At 39.7% G+C, this 25,997-nt stretch overlaps 1 protein-coding gene across 1 annotated transcript in view; it reads right to left on the bottom strand.

Moving 5' to 3' along the window:
• Positions 1 to 4,620: 4,620 nt before the first annotated feature.
• The window catches only part of LOC124281964 (calcitonin gene-related peptide type 1 receptor-like), a 109,382-nt gene continuing 88,005 nt past the window's right edge, over positions 4,621 to 25,997 (bottom strand). Inside the window, exons 5-13 of the mRNA XM_046717972.1 lie at positions 24,365 to 24,456; positions 23,046 to 23,199; positions 21,872 to 22,022; positions 18,208 to 18,268; positions 16,771 to 16,837; positions 14,619 to 14,701; positions 14,163 to 14,298; positions 13,204 to 13,245; positions 4,621 to 10,154 (exon numbers count right to left, since the gene is read on the bottom strand). Coding sequence (XP_046573928.1) covers positions 9,867 to 10,154; positions 13,204 to 13,245; positions 14,163 to 14,298; positions 14,619 to 14,701; positions 16,771 to 16,837; positions 18,208 to 18,268; positions 21,872 to 22,022; positions 23,046 to 23,199; positions 24,365 to 24,456 — 1,074 coding nt within the window. The 3' untranslated portion in view covers positions 4,621 to 9,866. The remainder of the gene's footprint in view (positions 10,155 to 13,203; positions 13,246 to 14,162; positions 14,299 to 14,618; positions 14,702 to 16,770; positions 16,838 to 18,207; positions 18,269 to 21,871; positions 22,023 to 23,045; positions 23,200 to 24,364; positions 24,457 to 25,997) is intronic.

Consider the following 25,997-nt stretch of genomic DNA (forward strand, 5'->3'; position numbering starts at 1 on the left):
CAAGGTCACTCCATTTCACTTGTGTCGGTGAATCTCACCAATATACCTTGGTACCAAGCTTGAACAAAATCCATCATTTCTTTCTTGAGTTATCGCCCTAACAAGCTTATTTGATGTATGAAATGCAACGAAAAACAAACACCCGCGTATTTACGAGTGATTATAACTGTTACATGTATTACAATTTACGTAAATATTAATTACATTTTACCGCAACGAAAAGTATTACAATTTACGTCAATTTTTATTACAATTTGCGTATTACAATTTACGTCAATTTTTATTACAATTTACGTTTTTATTACAATTTACGTCAAGTTTATTACAATTTGCTGCAAGTATTACAATTTGCGTTTTTATTACAATTTACGTCGTAACAAAGCGCCACCTCAGAAAAGAGTGAGTGAGTTTGGCTTCACATGTTGTACCCATTTGGGGAATCGAAGCTGGGTCTTCGGCGTGACGACGGAACGCTTTAACCACTAGGCTACCCCACCGCCCCACTCTAGAAAAAAAAATCATTCAATATTTGAGAATGTGAAGAGCATTGCAGAAACGTACAGAGGTAGCAATGTTATCAGTGCCCACACGTTTTTGCCTAATGGGACACTGTTATTGTACAGGTGACCAAAATCTGAACGTCAAACATGTTTTCATGTATGCAAAAGAGTATTTGTTTGTACAATTTTTACAACGATTGTGTAATGATGACTGTAAATCATAATGAATATGTATTAAATAATAACTGCTTTTATACTTACGGGAAAAAAACTAACTGTGCCTTTTTTATGTTATGCCATTTTTAATGCAAAAAGATAATAACACGATTTGTGGTGTTTTTCTTAATCACTGTGTAAATGTTGACAGGATAACATCGAAATCTGTATGATTTGACACAAGGCATCGTGACACGCTCTTGAAGAGATGTGGTGTCAAAAGTCAGTTCACAAATTCAGTATCGTGTGTGTCCACCATTGGTATTGATGCAGACTTGACAACGACTACGCATAGACGTCACGAAGCAATTGAAGAAAACATGGGGAATGTTGTTCCATGTCCGTCCATCGCGTGACCCAATTCAGCTAACGTCAATGGCTGATACTGGGCTTGACAGAATCGTCCTTCAAGTCCACCTCAAGCTTACTCGAGGACAAGTCCGGAGAGACAACTGGCCAGGGGCGTACCGGAATGTTCTGCTGTTTCATGTGGACGGACATCATCTTGCTGAAGCGTGAACTTACGTCTCTGTCCTTGAATAAGCGGCTGTACACGAGGCCCACTGATCTCATGCCTGTATCGCAGACCTGTTAGTTTGCCATTGACAATGACAAGTTGTGTCCGACCATGGGATGTGATGGCTCCCCATACCACAAACCCCGCCACCAAACTGTTGACGTTGAACAGCTCACACGTCAGGATTCTGTTCACCTCGCCGCCTGTACACCTTGCCCTGCCATCTGAGCTGTCCAGATGAAATTCTGACTCGTCAGTGAAGAAAACACCACCCCAACCATGTCTCCCGTACTGTAGATGCTCGTCAGTGAAAACACCACCCCAAACTGTAGATGCTGTCTGCATCAGTCAAGACGTGTTTGTCAGTGAAGAAAACACCACCCCAACCCTGTCTCCTGTACTGTAGATGCTGTCTGCATCAGTCAAGACGTGTTTGTCAGTGAAGAAAACACCACCCCAACCCTGTCTCCTGTACTGTAGATGCTGTCTGCATCAGTCAAGACGTGTTTGTCAGTGAAGAAAACACCACCCCAACCCTGTCTCCTGTACTGTAGATGCTGTCTGCATCAGTCAAGACGTGTTTGTCAGTGAAGAAAACACCACCCCAACCCTGTCTCCTGTACTGTAGATGCTGTCTGCATCAGTCAAGACGTGTTTGTCAGTGAAGAAAACACCACCCCAACCCTGTCTCCTGTAGATGCTGTGCAGATCAAGACGCTGTTTGTCAGTGCACCAGTCTCCTGTACTGTAGAGCATCAGTCAAGACGTGTTTGTCAGTGAAGAAAACACCACCCCAACCCTGTCTCCTGTACTGTAGATGCTGTCTGCATCAGTCAAGACGTGTTTGTCAGTGAAGAAAACACCACCCCAACCCTGTCTCCTGTACTGTAGATGCTGTCTGCATCAGTCAAGACGTGTTTGTCAGTGAAGAAAACACCACCCCAACCCTGTCTCCTGTACTGTAGATGCTGTCTGCATCAGTCAAGACGTGTTTGTCAGTGAAGAAAACACCACCCCAACCCTGTCTCCTGTCTGCATCAGTCAAGACGTGTTTGTCAGTGAAGAAAACACCACCCCAACCTGTACTGTAGATGCTGTCTGCATCTGTTCAGTGAAGAAAACACCACCCCAACCCTGTCTCCTGTACTGTAGATGCTGTCTGCATCAGTCAAGACGTGTTTGTCAGTGACGTTGTACACAGCACAATTGGGCGTATTGCAGGCCGTCGGGGCAGGATGTTTTGCTCCCTCAGTCGGTTCCTTACAGTCCTGGAATTGATTGGACGTAAGCCAGGAATGGTCCGAGCAGTCAAACTGTAAGTCTGGAATCGATTCCTTAGATGGGTCAGCCGAATGTGGTTGTTCTGCTGATGTGACGTCACGCGTGGTCCGAGGCAAACTCCCGTGTTCTCATTAATCTGAAAATGTCTCCACAGAGATGGACACAAAAATGTCTTGCCACTTCATTTTGGGTCAATCCAGTCTCCAGCATACCTATGGTGCGGAGACGCTCATTTTCGGTAAGCCGTGACAAGACGTACGCGCAGTTCAGATTGAAATTAACGTGTTTTCCACAACATTCAGAGTCTAGAGAATACTCAACCGTTCTTCAATTTTCAATATCAGGTTTGTGTTGAAAAGCGTGCAAAAACTGAGTAAGTACATTGTACACAAAGTGCACGTGTCACGCACGACACCTTACGTCAAATCTCATGCAAAGTGCTTTGCTACATGTCTATTTAGCGTTATTCATAACTTTTCAAATTAACTTTTATTTTATGCAATCTTATGTTGTGCTCAGTTACCTTTCTTCCGTTAGTATATATACTCGCCGTAGAACCTATATTTTTAATCTTCACAAATGGCACCAGAGTCGACAACAGCAGATTAAGTGGCGGACAGCCTCTAGCACTATCTGTGAAATATATCAAGGAATATCACGTTGGTCCATTACAATGTAATATAAGTTAAGAAAGCCAAGAAAGACCGATTTATGGAATAGGGAATTTTAATTAGTGTAATGTTAAAACGATTTGTCTTCTCGTTTGTATTGTAGCTCGTTTCGAGTAATGGCTTTGTATGTCTGAACTTCAAATTAATATCTCCCACGTTACCCATTAGCCAGTTGATACAGACAGAAATTAATTCATCTTAATGGCATCTTTTACTAGCTAAACGTTATTTCCAAACGAAGCTTGGTGTAAAATTCGACCACTTGAATTAATTCAGATCCAATTATATGAATTCCAAATTGCGTGCTGCTAGATGTCCGAAAACAATCAGAAAAACTGAACCGTATCACAATAAGATGTATTAACTTCTGAATAGTTGATTCAAGACATTAAAACTATGTGTTGTAATACAAATCTATTTCCCAGAAGTGTCCCTTTACTTTTGTATCGTAATCTCTGTACTTCTGTTTAGCAGTCGTAATTCTCAATTATTTTCTGAATTTTCCGGACAATCACTTGATTGTCTGGTTTGTTTACAGGCCTCCGTTGCGGGGCAGGAGTACTGCTATGCAGCGTTAGGCAAAACCTACTTCCATTTTAATTTTGTTATTGGTGGATGTTACCGCTAGGGCAGGACAAGCTTACCCTTTTGGCCAATAACTGGTGTCATCACTGATATTCATATGAGTAATTATATAAGTGAGTGAGTTTAGTTTTACGCCGCTTATTAGCAATATTCTAGCAATATCACGGCGGGGACCCAGAAATGGGCTTCATACATTGTACAAATGTGGGGAATCGAACCCAGCTCCACGGCATGACGGGCGAACGCTTTAACCACTAGGCTACCCTACCGTCCATCCATTCATATGATTTTCACAGCAATTTCCCCCTACACCAAACGGAATTTGTTTCCGGTTGTAGTAAAGATTGGGTATTCTTTTGCAATGATGTTCTACATGTAAAATATCACAACATCGTTTTCTGTTGTTGATTAACACCACAGTTTAAAATTCAAGCTGTATGACGACGGCATATCAATAATGAGTGAGTGAGTTTAGTTCTACGCCGTAGCCAGCAGTATTCCAGTATATGGCGGCGGTCTGTGAATAATCGAGTCTGGACTGGACAATCGAGTGATCAGCATCATCGCTGACATGCGGACAGACACTATTCTTGTGAAAAGGTTGAGGATGCACGAGTGATCGGTTGGATTCCACAGTATTCCTGCTCGTCGTGCGACTGCATTGATGGTGGTTCGATGCCAAGAAAATAACCCTATGATGCGCTATTGCTCATAACATCGACCACTGTATTGTTTGGTGGAGATCATAAACATACCAGGAGCGCCGGACAGACAAACGCAGTGCAACAGGACCAGCCATGGCAGATGGTCGTTCATTGCCACTGCACACAATGACAACAGAAAAGGGTCATACGCTGTTGTTCCTTAACATATTTTATTTACATCAAACGCATTAAAACTGGTTCATAGCATAACAAACGACTACATATGGACATGAAATGAACGTCAATAAACAAATGAACATGGACAAAACGCCATAGAGGACCTTATACATATTCTAAATGTTCTAACAAATGTAATAAATTCTAAAGAAAATATCACGATAGCGTTTTCGCTTCTTAATCCCGTTTAAGATGCGAATACATCACATTTGTGACACAGGTACGAATGACCTATGACGTCAAATATTTCCTAAATGTTCCACAATCACAGTTAATGAATTTCGTAATAATGAAAAGGTTTGAAAGATATCATGTAAGCTGATCTGTTTTTCTCAGGCACGAACTGGACACTTGCTAGTGATATGATATCTACGATTTACTCCAAGTAAGATCCTGCTAACTCACGGGTTTCGCCGAAGTCGTATATCTCCATGACCTGGTCAATTTCGGCTTCTCCCCGACGTTAAGTAGAATGGGGCTGAGTGAGATGGCTTCATGGACATTTTGAATTCACCTGGACAGACATGGTATGATGGGACATGACTGTAGGGGAAGCGTTAGTAAAAGGCCTGGGTCCCGTTTCAGAACGCTATCGTAGCGCTAGAACCGTAAGCCTATGTTACAGTATAGGAGGTACGACAGTCGCAGCGCTATGATAGCTTTGTGAAACGGGGTCCGGATGTCTGAGAACAGCACATGACAATTTGCACAAATCGACACTGTCCTTCAACATCGTGTACATGGATGTGCTTAAAAGCAGGCATTGATTAAGAAGAAACACAAATTCAGGTTGATGATGAATATATAGATACTCACATTCTTGCACAATATTTTGTTAACTTCAAATTCAATATATTTAAAATAGGGTTTGACCGAATCCTGCGGTAATGCATGTACAGTTCCGAGGCCGGAGGTGAAGCAAATGTTTCCTTTTTATCTTGACAAAGAACCGTCAGGAGTTTCCTATCGTTTAAGAGCACAGAAAAAATATCTGTTGCGAACGAATAGCATGCTCGTGAAAAGCGAACTGTTCACTGTGTATGTTCCATATTACTAACAGACACATGTCAGTGCACTTGGGGCTTCAGGGAATTTGTAGTATTTTGGTTGAAGAATATTAAAATTTTGCTTCATAGACCAAAAAGGACCACGTTCATTCGATGAAGCCATTTAGCTGTTTAATTACGTGTATTTACATCACATTCAGCACACGTTTTCTCGTCCACGTTGCTCATGAGACCCCAGTGAACGGGTCAGCCTACCAGCCACGTATTGTTTGTACCCAGAGCATTCCTAATTAAGTCTGCAAGATGGTCTTGTTCAAAATTAAAAACATCCACCACAGATGCCCGTGTAGGCAGGACCGGTCGTTAGACTGGAATCTCTGCTTTCGGAAGGATTACTGTTATGGACATTTCAAAATCAATAAAGCGATTATTAAACACAACTGTTATGGACATTTCAAAATCAATAAAGCGATTATTAAACACAACTGTTATGGACATTTCAAAATCAATAAAGCGATTATTAAACACAACTGTTATGGACATTTCAAAATCAATAAAGCGATTATTAAACACAACTGTTATGGACATTTCAAAATCAATAAAGCGATTATTAAACACAACTGTTTCTCATATTCAGAGACGCATTAAACCGATGAGTCCTGATCGAGATGATTTGTCCGGATTAACAAGGTTAGAGGAACAGTCCGGATTAACAAGGTTCGAAAAACAATGTGTCCAGGTTGTGACAGAATACACAAGTTCCCAGAATTCAATCCTATGAAAAATAGGAGATAACGTTGAAAAGAATAACGGTAATATAGCACTGCAATCAATAGAGAAATTTGTATAGATACCGACACGAATTGATTGGTTTTTTTATTTATGATCAGGAACGATATACCTGTGTCACATGTTTTACAAAAACGATGTTCGCTGTACAGAGAAAAGTGTTCCTCTATTCAATGAAACAAATATGTGTCGTCGAAAATATCATGTGATTCATGGAGATCATGGAGTCCAGATGATTATATGAATCATGAGTCTCGATGATCATATAAGTCTGGATGATATAAATATGATCATTTGATATTAAGATGATCATAAGAATCAAACTGATGTTTTATATGCTTTATTTATACATATGTATGTAGTTTCTGCCCAAAATGCTTACACTGTTTATTGACAGTGGATATGTTTACCAATAAACAAAAGATATAAGATACAACACATTTTGTTCTGGCAACTGATAAAAACAATCAAAGATCCTGATGTTTTTCACCCGCCTATGCAGCAAACATTGGAATATATATATACCTGTATTCTTTGACGTATTGTTTCATAGTTTAACTTAGATCATGTCTGTTTCCAGTTTTCGGGTTATATATTACCGAGTGAGTGAGTGAGATTTGAACGAAATTTCAGCTAAAGCACAGGGTGTCAGCTTTATGGGAAATGAAGCCCAGTTGCTTTTGTCGTTTATGTTAATGTTTAATCACTTAGTAACACTCACTGCATGGGCAATGTGTGATTATAATCAAGGTAAATGTAAGATTTGAGCCTACGACAATCGGAACCTGGCGCGGCTAAGGGAGGTAACTCCGTAAGCTGAGTCGCCTTTGACCAATAGGTCAATGGGTCATACCCGATATACCATACATATTTACATGTCAATTTTACTCTTCATACGTGTCATTCGGTAAATTGTGTAGCGTTTTAAATGACCCCAACGTACACAGATAAACCATCGGACACGAATGATGAGAAATGAGCTTTGTGTGCATTCAATCTGTTCAACATACCAGTACCATTGTGTTCCATAGCCACCAGATCCGCTTGCTGTAGGTTCAAATCCCAGATTTGCTCCCATTACAATCCAAGTTCAACAACATCACATTTTTGTCGTGGGTGTCACATAAATGGTAAATTTGACATTGGTTTCTTTGGTTTCAATCATCATGTAACCAACATACATTGGTGTATGTTGTTCACTCGGTAGGCATTTATTTTCTGATGCTTTCTGGCTGCGTCTTGTCTTCAGATGATCTGATATCTAAGTTGTCATGCAAAGAAGGTCAAATTCGATTAAACATAGTTAATATCATTACAAATACCTTCATGGAGATGAATATGTAGACTAAATGATACAAAATATTATCACTCATTAATTCATCTGGTGATTCCTCTGTTTTAATGAATGACATTATGGAATAGTGCTTACTTTTGATTTTGATGTCAAACAATGATTCCCCTGTACATGTCGACGTCAGGCTTATATAACGCACAATCTTCTCTGTCTGTGATCGACAGACGGAATCAATGCTATCATTGCTCGTACTTTACATAGCGTTACATCTCACATTCCAAGGTACAGTTACCTACAATATTTAATAGTGACGCACACCTGTGCAGACCTGCAGTTGTGTTGGTCTTCCATGAACACTCTCGTAGTTCTTGGCACACATTCGGTTTCCATCTTTTGTATTGTCTGTAATTCGACAACATAAACGTACATTCCAGTGGATACTTGAATGAGGCGTTTTTCCAGTTCCAGTGTATTTTAGAACCCGCATCTCAGTTGCAGGGTTGAATATCCACAACAAAAACACAATTATTTTAAGTAGAAACACTTCTAACCTGCCTTTGACAGACCTGTCCTCTAGTAGTTTTGTATCCCGTTTGGCCACATGCGTGGAGTACACTCAATATCTTTCACAACTTATATGAAGATGCAGTTTCAAACTGTTTGGGCGATCATCGCTCTTTTGTTCACGTTGGTGCTGCTCCCAAGCTCCGTTCATTGTTTAACTCTTGATTTGTCTTTAGACGCATTGGGATACACTTTGTGTTCTTGTAGTTGTTTTCTTTGCTTTTTCGGCGAATCGTGAATATATTTTGTGTGTTTGCTTTAGCTGTAACTGTCGTCGTTGATAAAAGCTTCGCTCTTTTCTGAAAGTGTTCTTGTAACAACCGATAGCCCGTGTGAGCATTATATCTACGGTTGGTATCCCAAAGTTGTTCACGACGCCTAGCAATGTTCGACATTTGGCAATGACCATTCACATCTCCACAATTTGTTATTGTTTATAATCCTCTCCTCAGTGTAACTGTTGTTGTTCATTAACGCAACAGTCGTGTACCTTGTAATCCGATCGCTTCAAAGATGGTTCCTCTTCCCAGAAATGACGAGTCTAAGGATTCAGCACTTGTTGATCCCTGGCTCTAGAACCCTTTCAGGTGTCATCTATAATTCTACAGGGCTTCGCCTTTTCACAAAACAACAAAACTACTAGGGTTTTGTTATACTTCGAGCACAAATTAATATGGTCCCACGCGTGGACGACATTATCACTCTTTCACGTTGTTATGGTAACTGCTGTGCGCTACATCGAAGAAATGTACATACACTGTTTCTATTACTAGTGGCACAGAATGAAGGTGATGCTATTCTCTTTATATTTATCTGAGTTGCTTCCCTTCGCCGCGCCAGGATGCGATGGCTATAATCCTTGATTTGTGAGCATTCGCATTCTAGTAATCAGCATACCTGCATGGCTTGCACCATCAACGTGTATTAGACACGGCATGATTTGACTGAAAACCTGGCACTCTCAAATAGATCCACGCAAAGTCGTACCTCCTACAAATAGTCACACACCACCACCGGTAAAGACGAGACGAATATCAGTGATCCTGTATTCAAGTTTCAGACTAATTCATGTTGTCCTTATTGAACGAAGAATAAAACTTTGGAGTCTCAAATGATATTTCCAATATTGGTCTGAAGCAAAGGACGAAGCTCCTACATAGTGTACCTCCAACAATAGTCTCGTACCATGATGAGACGAATATCAAAGATCATATATCCAAGTTTCAGACTAATTCATGTTGTTCTTATTAAACGATGAATAAAACTTTTGAGTCAAATGATATTTCCAATATGGCTCTGAAGCAACAATGAAGCTATAACATAGTGTCGTACCTCCAACAAATAGTCACGTACCATGATGAGACGAATATCAGAGATCCTCTATCCAAGTTTCAGACTATATCATGTTGTCCTTATTAAACGATAAATAAAACCTTTGAATCTCAAAAGACATTTCCAATATGGTTTTGACGCAAAAGGAGGAAGCTCCACGCACACGATGACGATGAAGCGCTGAAAACCACTACAGCATTAATTTTGGTAGAACAGTGTGGCACCAATGTCACACCTTGGAATTCTTCATGTATCTGGGTCCCAGCTGTGGGGACACCGATGTGTACAAGTAGTTTCTGTCGTACGTTTCCATAGGGATCTTGTCTCTCTTTGGGGACGGGCTTGACCTCGGGCTGTCGTTAAAGACGTACGTCCCGTTATCCGTCTCGTGGGACTCGTCCTTACAATGGGGATGGATGTAGTTGAGGCTAGTCGCCATGGTAGTGCCCCTGGGAAGGTCCAGTCGAGATCTGATAATCTTCAGTCTTGTGAAGCTCTTTCTTAAGTGGGACAGAACCTTGAGGAAACAAATGTTGTGGCATTAAATTCAGGATGCTTTGAAAGAATCAATCTGTGTGGAATTAGTTTAAGCCCTGCTAATGGTACCTATGTCTGAATTTGTTTCATAATATTAGATGTCATATGATATGAAAATATCGACATATATCTTGTAAACAGTCAAAGAAATAACTTCATCTTCTTCAATCAAGCATGTGCTATTATTACAAAGATTAATCTGTATTGGTACTTTGTAAAGGTTAATAGATGATATGAGACCCTAAGAGATTTATTGTTCGAGGAATCGTTAGATTATCATTGTAACGTGACCAAATTACATACATGAGACCAATTTGCCATTAAGAATATCGAATGTAAATATGAAATATTATAGATATTGCTACTCTAATTATTGACGTGCCAGACTACAAAAACTAAACAATGACTATATAACCATCGTTATAACGACTATTCTACTTTCTACTACACGGACACCACGTGGGATATATCCATTGTGGATATAGACCATGCTGTGCTGTGCTGTGCAGCTAAACCGAAATGATTACCAAATAACGTCACTTATGTCATGAGAGGCCGCGCTAAATGGAGGATACTGCTTTCGTGCAGAATAAAAGGAGGTAGCATTTGAGGATGTTTATACCATATGTTCTTGACCATTAAAGCAAAATGAAAGATATCCTTGTCGAACCATGGAATCCAGATGAAGTGTTTCTTTTTGTTTGTTTGTTTAACGCCACATTCAGCAATATTCCAGCTTTATGGCGTCGGTCTGTATATAAGACATCTGGGGCGGTATTCATAAAGCTTCTCAGAATGTTCTTAGTTTTTCACTTAAGTTTCCTCAAGAATTCTTAAGTTTAAGAAAAATTCTTAGTTTCTTTCTAAACCCAAACTAAGAAAAAATCTTAGCTAAAAACGTTCTTACAACTTAGAATTTTCGAAGAAGAAATCTAAAGCATGATGGGATCGTATGTACCAGTATTAGCGGTACGCGAATGACGTTTCGGAAAACCCCAAGTCTAATTTTAGTAACTGAAGCGAACTCTTCAGCCGAAAAGATAGGAAAACTGTAGCCAAAAGCCTCAATGTTACAAGCACATTGTATAGGGCTGATAAGGACCGGTTTCTAAAGGTAACAGCGTCGATTTCATCCGATATCAAGCCTGTCACAAACTCTATCCCTCCTCTGTCAAGACGATAACGTCGTAATAACTCTCTATCAGTGTACATATCCAAAACATTCTTCCTAGTGTGAAAGTTTGCGTTTCCATGAGCCGCCATATTGGATAACTAAGAATTTTCTTAACTAGTTAGGTGTCCTCATGAGGTTTCTTAAAGTTAAGAAGAAAACTAAGAACAAAATGACTTGTCTAAGTTTTTTCTTAAAGTTAAGAACGTTGTTATGGAAACTAAGAATTCTTAGTGGATTTAAGAATTCTTAACTCTTAAGAAAATTCTTATAAGCTTTATGAATACCGTCCCTGGCCCAGGCAATCCAGTGATCAACAACATAAGCATCGATCTGCGCAATTTAAATACGATGACATGTGTTAACCCAGTGAGCGAGCCTGGCCACCCAATGCTGTTAGTCGCCTCTAACGACAAGCATGGGTTACTGAAGACCGATTCTCACCCGGATGTCCCCGCTATAGTGAATTTGCAGACATCAAACAGACTGGGTTCACGTCGTATGTGAAGGAGATACATCAATTATATTTAATGCATGAGCTATGTACGCACATTCAATAATTCGCTTTCTAAAAAAATAGAATTTGTTGTATTTTCTTGCGACCTGGTGATTCACAAGCATGTTTACATGTTCAAACCCTACATCAGGACAAAGATGGCTGCCTTTCTATGGTGCTGCCTTTCGCTGATCTCCTAAGAACGCCATAGGGTTCGAATCCCGATCGGTTCTATGTTTGTTAGTATCATACTATATGCTTGCTGCTGATACCTGCATCATTTCGGGATATTCTCCCACATTAAGCAGACCAACCGTTGTATGACTAGAAAACCGTCCAAAATGGCGTCAAACCCAACTCCGGGACACACTCATTCATGATCACATGCTTATAATGACATAACGACATAATGACATATCATGCATCCCCCATGCTATAAGGGCTCACAGTTGCCACAACACAACATGACGTCCCATGCGTTATGTTAGCTGTACACATACTTTGGTTGAAAATATGAATATCTTCTTTCTTCAGCGTGTCTCGCAAGGTATTTAATACCTGAAATATTACCAACGTTCAAGGCCGTGTTTCAAAGTAAACTCATAACTAGGTTACCGTTGACGACTGATACCTAACGAATTTACATTTTAAAAATTGTCTCCGAGGATACAATAGAATATAACAGCAACTGACACCTTTGACGTAACTTAGAATGATAGTCGAATCATCGCCCTTAATGTAATCCGTAAACATAACTTGTTTGAGTGGCATTTTATAAAAACTTGTTCCATATTGTCCGTAAACATAGTTACATTAATCACATAACCATTTACCAGCACAGTCGTGGCAGCCGGTATAGCAATCATCTTGCCCTAACAACGAAACACTCATCTCTAGTCAAGCGCTAACCCATGGTTTATTTGTAGTATTAACGTATGCATTGTTAAAGTCTCGAACACTTAAACCTCTCAAAACCACACCACAAGAAACAGAAGGCACAGCGATTTACAGGACTGGATCGTATATACTAAACTTGTGTCAATAAGTTTATAAGACCTTAACAAGACCTTTTCCATAGCTTTATAAATCGGTTCAATTCCAAAAAAGGACAAGTATGTGATGGATGTATTAAACGGCGAATACTTTCAAATATATTCCTTCTTTTATAAGAATTACAAATGATTATAACGCTCATGCATGTGACATTCCTACTGTTGCTGAAATGCTGACGAATGCTGAAGAATGTAATGATGGCTCTGATAATGAAAGAAACGAAACAAAACTCGTGTAAAAAACCACATGCATTGGTGTGTGTACACAGTTGCCATGGACACGAAGGTCAAGGCTGTATGTCAATCTCACCTCGCTGTTGCAGAAGCAGAAAATCAGCGCAACGAAGAAGCCCTGAAGAATGATCCGACAGGTCATATAAGTACAAAACACAACAGGCAAATCAGGTCATTTTTCAAACTGAAAGCAACTTTAAAATTATTTACAATAAACTTGCAATTTTTAAAACATTTTGACTGACACTATACTAAAAAGGTTCCTAAGTTAGCATACAATCAATGTCACAAATGTAATGTAATAAGCTACAAATTTTGGCAGTCATTCGGGTAAAACTATTTTATCCAATGCTCTGTCTGAATGTCATGCTCATCACGCCGAAGACCCGGGTTCGATTGTCAACATGGGTACACTGTGTGAAGACCATTTCTTGTGTTCCCCGCCGTGATATTGCTAGAATATTGCTAAGAGCGGCGTAAAAATTACTCACCCACTCACTGAATTTTGAAAGTTAATGTTATCACTTGCAGTCTTTCTCTCAAGCATGTTAATGAGAAACAATACATACTCTAATGCGACGGAAAAGGACAACGCCATAGAGATATTTATATTCTTATACTATCACCAATCTTAAACTGAAACACAAAACAAAACACACGACAAAGGATATATTGCATCATGGTACCTTCTAAGGCTTAGATTGGCTTAGATTGACATAAAGACTAAACGTGTCTTGCTAATGTCCTAAGTGTTCTACATCTCTAGGTGTCCATATTCTTATATTATCACAACTCAAACGTGATATTGCATCATGCTACTTCTAAAGCTAATATTGACATAAAGACTAATATTGTCTTGCTAATGTCCTAGGTGTTCTACATCTCTGGGTACTCTTATATTCTTATACTGTCACCGTTCTGAGATTTTGAAAAGGTATATTACATCATGCCACTTCTGAGGCTTAGAATGTCATTAAGACTAAACGTGTCTTGCTAATGTCCTAAGTGTTCTACATCCGTGGGCAGATTGCTCACCTGTGAGTTGATAATAAAAACGGTAAACTTTTCATACTCCACAGCCCCTGGATTCCCGGGAGGAACTCTGTAAAGTGTAACGAACAACTGACCTCCGAACAGTGGAATCAACACAAACGTCGCCTTCAGCGCTCGCCTGGAATACAAATAGATGATTTATCGAATTATATACACATGTGCATTTATGTATAAAGAATCATATAAGGTCATGTCAACGTGACACCGAAATGTTTGAATAAGATTCGTGATTGTATCAAGTTCGTCTTCTTGCAGTTTACATCCTGGATTCGAACCAACGATATGCGGATCCTGACATGGACATAACTTTACGTACAGAGTTGCCAGTCCATATATTTTACCTCTTGACCACACGTGTCCACTTGGCAAGGAATATTATAGCAATGATGATGATGATGATGATAACGATCATATTGGTAAAAATACCATAACCCTTACCTGAAGTTACTTGGTTCATTAGGGTGAGACTGAAGTTGAGTCAATAGTATGCGCAATATATTGCATAGAAAGAAAAGATTTACCTGAAAACAGAAGACAAATAATAAGTTCATATTTTAAGTAATACAGGTTCGAGTTTACGAAATGTCTTTTTTCTGCTCAACACTGCATTGTTCCAGCTAAAAGGCTGTAGCCTAAAATATGTCCGACGAGACAAACGAGTGGCTGATTTTGTGAACTCCGACCCAGGCAGATGAAAGATCTGCACTTTACTGACATTCATACAAGGTGTTATTTAACAATGAGGATAGGTAATGTTCACAAGATGAACGAGGTTTTTCAGTGAAGCACAAATCTTGACTTGAAGTGAAACGTCGCCATATAACTAATATAATAATTCTGCCTTCGTGGTGTAGTGGTTAGAGCGTCCGCTCGGGGAGCGGAAGGTCGCGGGTTCCATCCCCTGCCGCGTCATACCAAAAGACGTTATAATATGGTACTTGTTGGTCCCTGCCTGGCGCTCGGCATTAACGGGTACAACAAGGACTTGTCGGCTCGAAGTCAGTATAATGTCTCTGAGAGGGTTATTCATGCTTAACTGCGGCATGGTATCTCAGTGGGCTAGTACAATCAGCCACACATACACACACATGCACGTCGTCATATGAGCGAAATATTCTTAAGTACGACGTAAACCCAATTTCACCTCACCTCACCCAATATATAATTTTGGATTACATCGATGCAAATATCAACCAAAGCGCTCCAGATTCCGATGGTCAGGTAAACAATAATCATCTAAGTAATGGGGAGTAGATTGATTAAATGTCTAGCCGATTGATATCTGTTTATCAGAGCACATGGTTATTGGATTGAAGTAGAAACCTAGCATATTTCCAGCAGAGGTGTGCTGTGATACCCAATGAACGTAAGCCACGGAAAATCTCGCCAATTTGTCAGAATGTCGGCGACGTGTCGATGTTATTCAATCCATTCTACTATACGTGTTTTTCATTTCATATATTGAATCTATTTCGAAATGAAATGAACAAGAATATGAGACCCTTAGACTCCTTAGACTCCAACAGCAAGTAATGATGAATTGTAACACAAGCCTTTTCAAAGCTTTGGGTATTTTCAAAGACCGAGATATTATGGGGAGATCCGTAGTGTTGTAGATAACAGTATCTCTCACGAAAGGGCATAGTGAAAGCGTCTCATTGTGATGGCGTGTGGATGAGTGCATGAATATGTTTTACGCCGCTTTAAGCACTCTTCAACATCTATACTCTTCAAAAAAGTAGGGGAACTGAACTTTCAATTTAGATAGGAAGTATAAGCGTTAACAAACTTTTCAAAGACAGACATCCTATGAACACCACCATTTCTCTTTATCACCACCCCTAAACACAACGCATTGGATGCACGTGCACAACGCAGTAGCCCCATACACGTGCATGGGGTGTCATTCTTGATTTTGACGGCCTTCATGAATGTCGATAAATCACTGTAGACCATAAATTTTGACAATCATCTTGCATCAAACAGTTGTTAGTGCTTGTTTCTAGCCGTTTTTGTATTTTGTATTGAAAATGCAAATCGTACACAGGCAAATTTCACGTCATATACCAATTATCTTACACGAGCGATTACTGTACGAACAACTATGGTCATAAGGAAGTGCAAGTGGTGATGAACCCTCAAAACATTCTATTCAACATTGATTGACTCCGAAATATCTCCCAATTGTTTCAATCGAAAAATATAAATGAAGTTCCCCAACTTTTTTTAAGAGTATATTACGGCGGCGACGCCAGAAAGAGGCCTGTGCACTGGACCAATAAGGGGAAACGTGTGAAAGAGTAAAATTGGTTTAATACCATTTCAAACAATATCTCAGGAACATACCGGCGTGTCGGCTGTAATAGTATAGATGTTTTCCCCTTCGGTGAGGTATGGTGCTGATACACCAGGAAACATAATCAGTGCCAGCCCAAATTCGAGCCAACGTTCACACGTTTCTGCTTTACCCAAGGGAGGCAACTGTGCACGGCTATTAGTAGTACCCTGTACAAATGAGCAATGAGATACCCTTTTCCATTTATCCCCTTATTAGGACCCGATTTGTTGCAAAACTGTTTCAGCAACTCACCACGAGACAAAGAAGATTGGGTGCGTATATGATCCATTCAGTGTGTCCCATACTCTTGGCCCAACAACTGTTAAAAAGACAAAGAGCATATGACATACATGAGTAACAAATGAGTAGGTCTTTATGCCATCTTAGGAAAGGTACATGCAGTATTCATCGGTCATTTACATAGAACTCATGCTTTACAAGGCGTTGTTTTCATAAATTTTCATAAACGTCTTGCCTTCCTTGTAAGGGAAAAACATGAAATAAACAAAGGCATATCAGAGCAAGTGATTTTAAAACTATTTGAGTAATATCTATACTACCCATCACAATTTTAGACTCACTTATAGCACTCACTATATGTTATGCATATAGGTGTGGTTACATCGAAGATGAATTTCTCCACTAACTTCGGGGAACCAACTGCAAACTTTATGCATATGAATTGCACGAGGATCATGCATTAAATTGCTAAAAGCATGTGCAAATATCGTGCATGTGAACAGCTGTGTTGTGGTGTGAAAGTTTGTTCAAAATTCGCCAATTTTCACTCAATTTCATAATTTTTTAACCCATGGCAATAATCTTTTCAACGTTACGAATTTGTTTTACAATACATCAGTTCATGTGTAAACAGTACCTTTAAACAGTATGGAAAGTTTTTGCAAAATCTAGTTGAGAAGAGTTGACTTAAGTAAGTGGTTATATTTACACTAGTGAGTCTAAACGTTTGTTGGGGAGTATACCATATTCGATTTCAAGGTGAACTATGCCGCATTAACGCCAGTCAACATTTACGTTTAACTTTAAAACGTTTTCATATATTTCTGTCTTTCCTTGAATGAAAACATTGCTCGTTAGGGAAAGAAAAAAAAACACCAACCACACCGATACAAACATGAGTATATCGGAGTAGATTTAACGATATTTCAGCAATATATGTTATCTACTATTTCAAGGACAACCCTGCCTGACTAACAGTATTCTACGTTCACTTTTAGCTGTTACACTGCGACTGGCCAGAGCGGAGTTTGGCGGTTTCATCCTTTGACAAAAAGACGTTATGCGCTCGGCATTAAAGGGGTAAAACAAGGGCTGTTGGTTTGTTGAGCTGGGCTCGGTACGTGTCGTAAGTTGTCGCAAAACTGGACCGGAAATTTGCATCTTCTCAAAAATAGAGTTATCGCCCTTCGGTAAAAAATATCGCTCATTCTCTTGACACGATATTCCAAGTGGCACAACGCAGCTGATTCCAGTGAGTGAGTTCAGTTCAGCAATATTCCAGCTATATGGCGGCGGTCTATAAATAATCGAGTCTGGATCACACAATCCTGTGATCAACAGCACGAACATTAATCTACGCAATTGGGATAAAAGGACAAGCATGGGCTACTGAAGACCAATTCTAGCCTGGGTTTTCACGGGTCTTATATCGTAAAGAAGTAAGCTTACCTTTCGTTATAGTGTACAAGGCGGATGGCAGCGTATATCACAGAATAAACCAGTGGCACTCCTGGAAATACACAAAACACAGTTGCTTACATTGATAGGCACCGACTGAATGGTAAATGTGTGGCAGAACTAAGGATGAAACTGTCCATTGGTCAATGCAGTTGATAGGTTTGGTTCGGTCATTTCACATAGGTTTGAAGGCAATGCACTGAAGGTGTGTATAAGTTGAGGACAGGTGAAAGTGGAATAACGTTGCGTTCATGGCTGTTTAAAATGGGGCGGTGTTGTAGCACAGTGGTTAAAGCGTTCGCTCGTCACACCGAATACTCGGGTTCGATTCATAACATAGGTACAATGTGTGAAGTCCATTTCTGGCGTCCCCCCGCCGTGATATTGCTGGAATATTGCTAAAATAGGAGTAAAACGTCCTCACTCACTCTGACGTGGTAGACATGATTCCGACCGATTAACATGTGAACTCTTGTATGGGTTCGAGTGAGTGAGTGAGTGAGTTGGGTTTTACGCCGCTTTTAGCAATATTACAGTAATATCACGGCGGGGGACACCAGAAATGGGCTTCACTCATTGTGCCCATGTGGGGAATCGAACCCGGGTCTTCGGCATGACGAGCGGACGCTTTAACCACTAGGCTACCCCACCGCCCCTTATGGTTTCAAGGGCGCCGCGAAACACCTGACTATTTCACACGCAGGAAAGAAGATTAGGTGCATAGTATATTACTTACAATCAATTTGGCATTGACGCGAACACCTGACAGAATACGATTAAATCCATCTGTCAAAATTTCTGTAAAACTGTATTTTTTATCGAAATACCGTTGTATACTTTTTCTCGTAAACGTATTTGCTATTAATCAAACTTTGCTTTTTGCTTATTTACTTTAAGTTGTTTTTTAAACAAACAAAAGCATTTTATGCTGATGTAGCAAAAAATATTCTATGACAAGTTCCTAGAGTTGACAGATTGACAAAAATCTTTACTAAGTATTTTTTTCTTCGAAAGAGCAAATGAGATGCATTTTTTCCCTAGGTTAGTCCAGGGGCCGACGCTTTCCTGTTATTTGATTGGTGTTATCAGAAAAAATGCATAGTCCATGAGAAGGTTTAAAAAGAATATATTATGCTTCAGATAGTTGGAAAATTATAGTTTGCCGTAAAAAGCATATAGTTCATTAAAAAAAAATGTTGTTCTTTTTATTATCCGGACCTGTACCAAGGTGAAATGCATTTTATTTACCGATATGTTTCAAACATTCATTGTCGACAACTAAACAGGTTGCCAGTGCCTGTTTTATATATATCGATATAGGTAATTAACACATGGTAAAAAGGATAATAAAAATATTGAAAATCGTACAAATTTGTAAAACAAAATCTTAAAACTACCACATATAATCCAGTCTACTGACTTAAAGAACTAGTACACGAAAACCGTACTGTAGAAAGTATTACTTAGTTTATGACCGTTAACAAAACGATGCTGCATCACTGTGCTGTGCAAGTAGAGCGTACTATATTAGGTAAACCTCATGAAATTACAGGGTATGCTCAGTATTCATTAATTCTGAAAGCAAGGCTCTGCTGTCCCCAACGTGTAGCCCTTCCGTGTAATCATCTCGACCCAAACTGTGTACACGAGCGGAAAATATTTACAAGCATAAACGTCGACTCTTTCCGCCACTCGTATATTTTAAGCGCCCCTTGAACACACAAAGGTTAGTGGTATAATGACCGACCTTCAAGACGGAGGCCAGTCGGACACACGCGCGCTGCGCTCGCGAGATATTAAACTACTTCCGGTGAGACACACATTCACTGCCAGGTCTTCATCACCGCTTGCCTCGGTAGGGCTTCACCTGGGTTTATTGCAGACATATTTGATAAGCAAGGACAGGGAACCATATGAACAACACATGAAGTGATGCTCCGTATTATCCATATAGGTCGAAGCGTAATTGTGTAGTCAACGTTGCAAAACATAATGAAAAACATGTTTTTGCTGCCAAGCGTTATGAAAGTTTAAGGGGCGTGGGGGTAGCCTAGTGGTTAAAACGTTCGCTCGTCACGCCAAGGACCCGGGTTCGATTCCCCACATTTGTACAATGTGTGAAGCCATTTCTGGTTTCCCCGCCGTGATATTGCTGGAATATTGCTAAAAGCGGCGTAAAACCCAACTCACTCACTATGAAAGTTTCAGAAAATGCGTAGTGTTGTCATATATTGTAGGAATGTGGATTATAATTTTGACATCTGGTAAATCAACGTGTCAAAAGTGTCCTTGAAGTAGATTTTATGGTGATAAAGTCAACTTACGTTGAGTATATATTCGCGCTGGCTAAAGGAGTCTTTGTTTAGTCAGATGAAAGTCCGTGTGAAGAAATCGACATCCCCTTCGGAGACATAATGACCACTGTCGTGAGATTTCTGGACTTGCGAACAAAGTCTGCGTTCCACCAACAGAGTTTCGGCAAATATTTTTTAAATGTTCTTGACGAAAACGCTCAAGTGATTTGATGAGGCAAGACCACTTTTATTACAAAAGAAAGTTGATTGTCGATCAGATCTTCTTGACTGAGCACCGCCATTTTGTTTGAAGCAAATACGCGTTATATTAGAGATGGAATCTTTGGTGGTCATAAAAGGGACATAACTCGTAACTGGCTGCATTGAGATCAAGCAATGAAAAACTTACTGCCAAGCTCGGCAAGATTACAATCTGGACAGTTTTTTGTCAGTGAACAGCCTAGCTCAGGTAGAGAAGATACCACAACGTATGTTTTTATCGCATTTCATGAAATATAGTATCTTCATTGTTATTCATTTTAATGACTATACAACCATTTTTAAACGATTATTTGACAATGATAAAGTTAAAGTACACATATTATCTATCAATTGCCTTATTGAAATAAACTGCGTTGTGTTGAGTATTATTTGTCACTTGTGTTTTATGTTCATTATTACAGAAATATGAAGTAGGATACGGACACCTTTTCTGGAAGACTTTGTTTCATCCCTTCCTGATGGTAGCGTAGGAAACGTACAACTCTTCTCGAAGCTATATATTACCGTACTATTGCAGATAGCCGTTACAGCACACTCACATGCACGTCGCCATACAACCACAATAACCTTCAATGATATCAAAGACCCCATTTCTCTCCACACATATACGAAGAAGAGATAAGGGCATAATTGTTTGTGTGTTTCACGTAGCCACCAAATTCTGAACACGGGTCTGTCGGTCGGGAAAAGAGGAAAAAACAACAACAACAGAAAATGATCTGAATAATGTTCTAGATTATCATTTATTGTAATTCTTATTACAATTTCGCGTGTTCTTTTTACTTGTGGCAGCGTCTGATTAAAAGAAAAACACGAGGCGGTACGTTTTAGGTTCGAGTCGGCGGAATGAAAAAATAAAGACGGGCGATGAGAAACACAAAAAATGAAATGCTGCCCTAAGAGGAGGTTTCCGTGATTCTTGTCAATGTAGGGTCCAAAACAAATATAAAAAACTACCCGTTCGATTTTCCACAAATATGATGATGTGGGAGCTTGTATTGGGTCAGTGTGGTCTTACTACAGGCAGGTTACAGTGACTATTAGGGAAGAGTTCGCACAACAGGTTCAGTAAGCCTTACCCCATCCTGTGACATAAAGAGGCATGAGATTCTTGGGCGGTGTGAAGGCGTTGCTGATCAGCCGGTGGAGATAGAAACCTTCACAGAACATCCACACGTAGTTCGTGCTTTTGAAGTAGATTCGACAGAAGGAGAGGACCTTACAGCCACTCTGACAAACAAATCACAGTAACATTATGTGGTAGTGTGAAGTTTAATAACAGTGAGTGCAATTGCTGAAGCGCTGGTAAAACGAACAAACCTGTCATGATTAAGTTTACGCAAAGGCTTACTCAGAGATGATGTCTGCCGTTAAAATATCTTTTCTGGACATTTTACCGGCGCTTCAATTTGTATCTGCCACTGACACGCACTACAAATAATTAAACACGCCCATCTCTACAGTCACATAACAACTTGAAAACATGCCTTTACAAACATTGTTGGAGGTTGTATTATATTTACATTATGTAGGTGCAAGGTGGTTCTTCTTTGACACCAAGAATGAAGTCACCAACTGTACTCCTACTCTTATACAATTGCAGGGGTGAATATTTATCTTGTTGGCCAATAACCTGCTCAATAACACACATAAGACCATCCTTTTTGGTAGTTTATAGTTGGGGCATTTTTGAAAGATATTTTCCTTATAAAATACTGGGTGGAAATAATCTGGGTTTTCGTTCCACACCCTAGTTTGTGATACGTGCCGAATGACTGAGAAAAACAGTGGAAACTAGTGACTGAAGGAGGAACAGAACTGATGCACCTGAATGGTCAGTCTATCAGCAGCCATCGACGTCACAGCTCATGTTATTCATGTATATTGGTACAACAAGGATATATATATTTTTAACAACCCAAACCGTCTAAACTAAGTGTTTCATTGCAGAGCGTGATTTATCAAGCCTGACAACTAAAACAAACCGTGCAAAACCATGGAATTTCTAAATTATTCAAAAGGTACACTTTACTTACCCCGAGTGAGTGCAATTTCTGACGCGCTGTCATGAATAAGTTTACGCAAAGGCGGATAACTCTAAATTACTCGCTGATGATGTCTGCCGTTAAAATCTCTTGTCTTGACATTTTACCGGCGCTTCAATATGTGTCTGCCACTGACAAGCACTACAGATAATTATAAACGTCAATCTCTACAGCCACATAACAACTTCTAAAGGAATACTTTGCTTACCCCGTTCCGATAGAGGAGTGTTTGGGGAATGTGTTCGTTGGTGAGGCGATCGTATGTGACGAGCATATCCCACAATATCGTCACGACATCACTGGTGACGAAAGACATGAAGAAGTTCATATGAAGACGTATTCTGTGCTGGCGTCGTAGAGACCTGAAGGACAAAGCAGAACTATAGTGCAAAATCTGAAGCAGGATCAGCTTACCTTGCGGCGCTCAGTTGTGGGGTGAAATACCGCAGACGAGTGACGCACATAGCAATAGAATAGAATAATTGTGGTGGTGAAACCAACTAGGATAAATGCAATGTAGACTAAAATATAGTCTTTGAAATGAACATATTTACAGAAAAAATTTTTTTCCTAAATTAGAATAATAAAATGTTATAAAAAGGAGCCTAGAGACTTTTTTCAATCTTGACTTGCCACATATTCTAGACTTGCATGGGCTTTCTTGGATATATTTGTTTCAGGGTCTGTATGACGGACTGAGTGCAATGCTAAGAGAGGATGGATCATGTTCAGGACGGATCTTGAATACGAACTCGATATGACACGGCTAAGGGAAGTAACTATGTACAGCAAGATGGAGAGGTTTTTTCAGCATCTGCAGTAATGTCACGATGGAGTCGAAAATGGTCTTCATATATTGTGCTAGGTTAAATTCTCAGCTGGGATTTAACTAACACTTAATCTCACACTTTGCAATATCAGGGAGAATATCAATGAAGCTCATATCGACATTTGCGACAGCCCGTCGGCAACGTCTCCATCGAAAATAGTTATTCATAAGTTCTTCTTTTCCACTTGGAGCAAAAAACATTAAGAAATATTTCTCAGCTAAATTTTCTATAAAATGTCACTGTCTGTTTTCTGATTATTGTTCCTATATTCCGTATTTTCTCAAAAAACACCGTGACACAGTGGCTTAAACTAAAATGTCGCGATATAACTGAAAGACTGCTGAAAATGGCGTGTAACCCAATTCACGCCCTCACTCATTCTTCACATAAACTCATTGCCACTTATATCTAATTGTTTTAGGAAACTAATCTCAAGAATGGGGTACGCCTTCCTAATCTAGTACAGTGGCATGGAAACCCATTTAATCTGGGCTGTACCGATTTCAGTCCAATTGTCCAAAGAAGCGTTTGCCGAATTTGAATAAGGACGTGAAGTTATCATAAAATACAATTATGTGTATTTTTACGTTCCAACATACATCGACTGGAAAAACAGGTTTTGGGACTAGTTGTGTCCAGCCTAGAAGACACTGTATTCCCCGTCTTCACTGCCGTCAATGTAGGCGTGTCCACTTACCTGTACATGAGGAAGATGCTGAAGGCAGGGACGAGGAAGAGGATGCTGGCGATGTTACAACCTAGACTCAGATAGATGGAGCTGATAAGACTCTGAAAACAAAGGGGACGTAAAACTCATAAATACAGTTTTCTGTCCATCCATCCAACCATCCATCCATCCATCCATCCAACCATCTGTATAATATAAAGCTATTGTGTACAGTGCATCCACCCCCTGTAATAAAATAGGACTGGTTGAGTTGTAAAGCCATTGTTTACAGTTTACACAACCTCTGTAAACAAAACAGAGGTGACTGAGTTGTAAATATATTGTTTACAGTTTATGCAGCATCTGATATGGGACAGTGTTGACTGAATTCTAATGATATGATTGACTGACTGACTGAGTTTGGTTTTACGCCGCTTTTAGCAATATTCCAGCAACATCACTGCGGGGGACACCAGAAATGGGCTTCACACATTGTACCCATGGGGATTCAAACCCGGGTCTTCGGCGTGACGTGCCAACGCTTTAACCATTGATATGGTTGACAGTTTACCTAGCACCTGAAATGGGAAATAGTCGACTGGGTCGTACCAACCGTTTCCGTGACATTCAGTGTTGTGTTGTTATTCATCTTTAAAAAAATTCAATTCAGAAAAAAGCAACATTTCAAAAAGCCTTATAAGAGACAGGGTTGAGAGTCATCCTAGTTTTATGCCTTGTGTCGCATATTGTACACCCACATGCTGATGGGAGTAACAGACTTACTCTCTGTTGAAGTTTTCGCTGGCTACACCGGATGAAGAATTCCATTGTCATGAAACCCCATCACCATGCATCATGTTACACACTTGACTTTAAACCAGGAAATGAATTTGTGAACATGTTATACAATACTAAAATATGACAACAGATTGAGTCGTAAAGTAATTGTGTACAGTTTCCAGAGCAGCTGAAACAAAACAGAAACAGATGAAGTCACAACACCGTCTATCTTGACATTCAGTGATGTGTTATAATAATATCTGGAAACGTTTCATGCCATTCAAAAAGTGGTTGACGATGGATGAATTTCAAATTATACTGCAAATCACTTCCGGTATTTCCAGTTCATTCTTTTTCAAGCCATCTTGCCGGGTCATCCCGACTTTATTCCTTGTGTCTGTGACGTTCCACCCACACTAGCCCGACACCGGAGGCAGCCTTATAACGTACACTCGTGAGCCAATAGGCTTCTATTCTCATGAAACCCTAATAATGTGTCTGGTATTCAAACCTGACTTTAAAACTGGAAATGAACGCAAGTATTTCAGTGTAAGTATTTGTTCGATCTGAATCAATCCTCTGCTTATTGTGAGTTACTATCAACTGGCCAGTCTCAGATTGGGTAAACTTTCTTGTCTCATTCTTGTGGAATCAACCATCATTAAGAGGAATCAGAACATATTGTTTTCTGACTGCATTGGAGATTTCATTCTATTATCCCATAAGCTCGTTTCCGTATTAGAACTCTATTACATCTTGGCTCATAGAATCAAAGTTAAAAAGCCGAATTAATTTGGTTTTGAATGTTTGTAGGTGAAAAATATGTTAAGATTTTCATTTGATACGTGTCCAAGTAATGACGAGTTTTTGTTGTTGTTTGTTT

The sequence above is a fragment of the Haliotis rubra genome, unplaced genomic scaffold (assembly GCF_003918875.1).
Source record: "Haliotis rubra isolate DU_JTF1 unplaced genomic scaffold, ASM391887v1 Scf1083, whole genome shotgun sequence".
Classification (NCBI taxonomy): Eukaryota; Metazoa; Mollusca; class Gastropoda; order Lepetellida; family Haliotidae; genus Haliotis; species Haliotis rubra.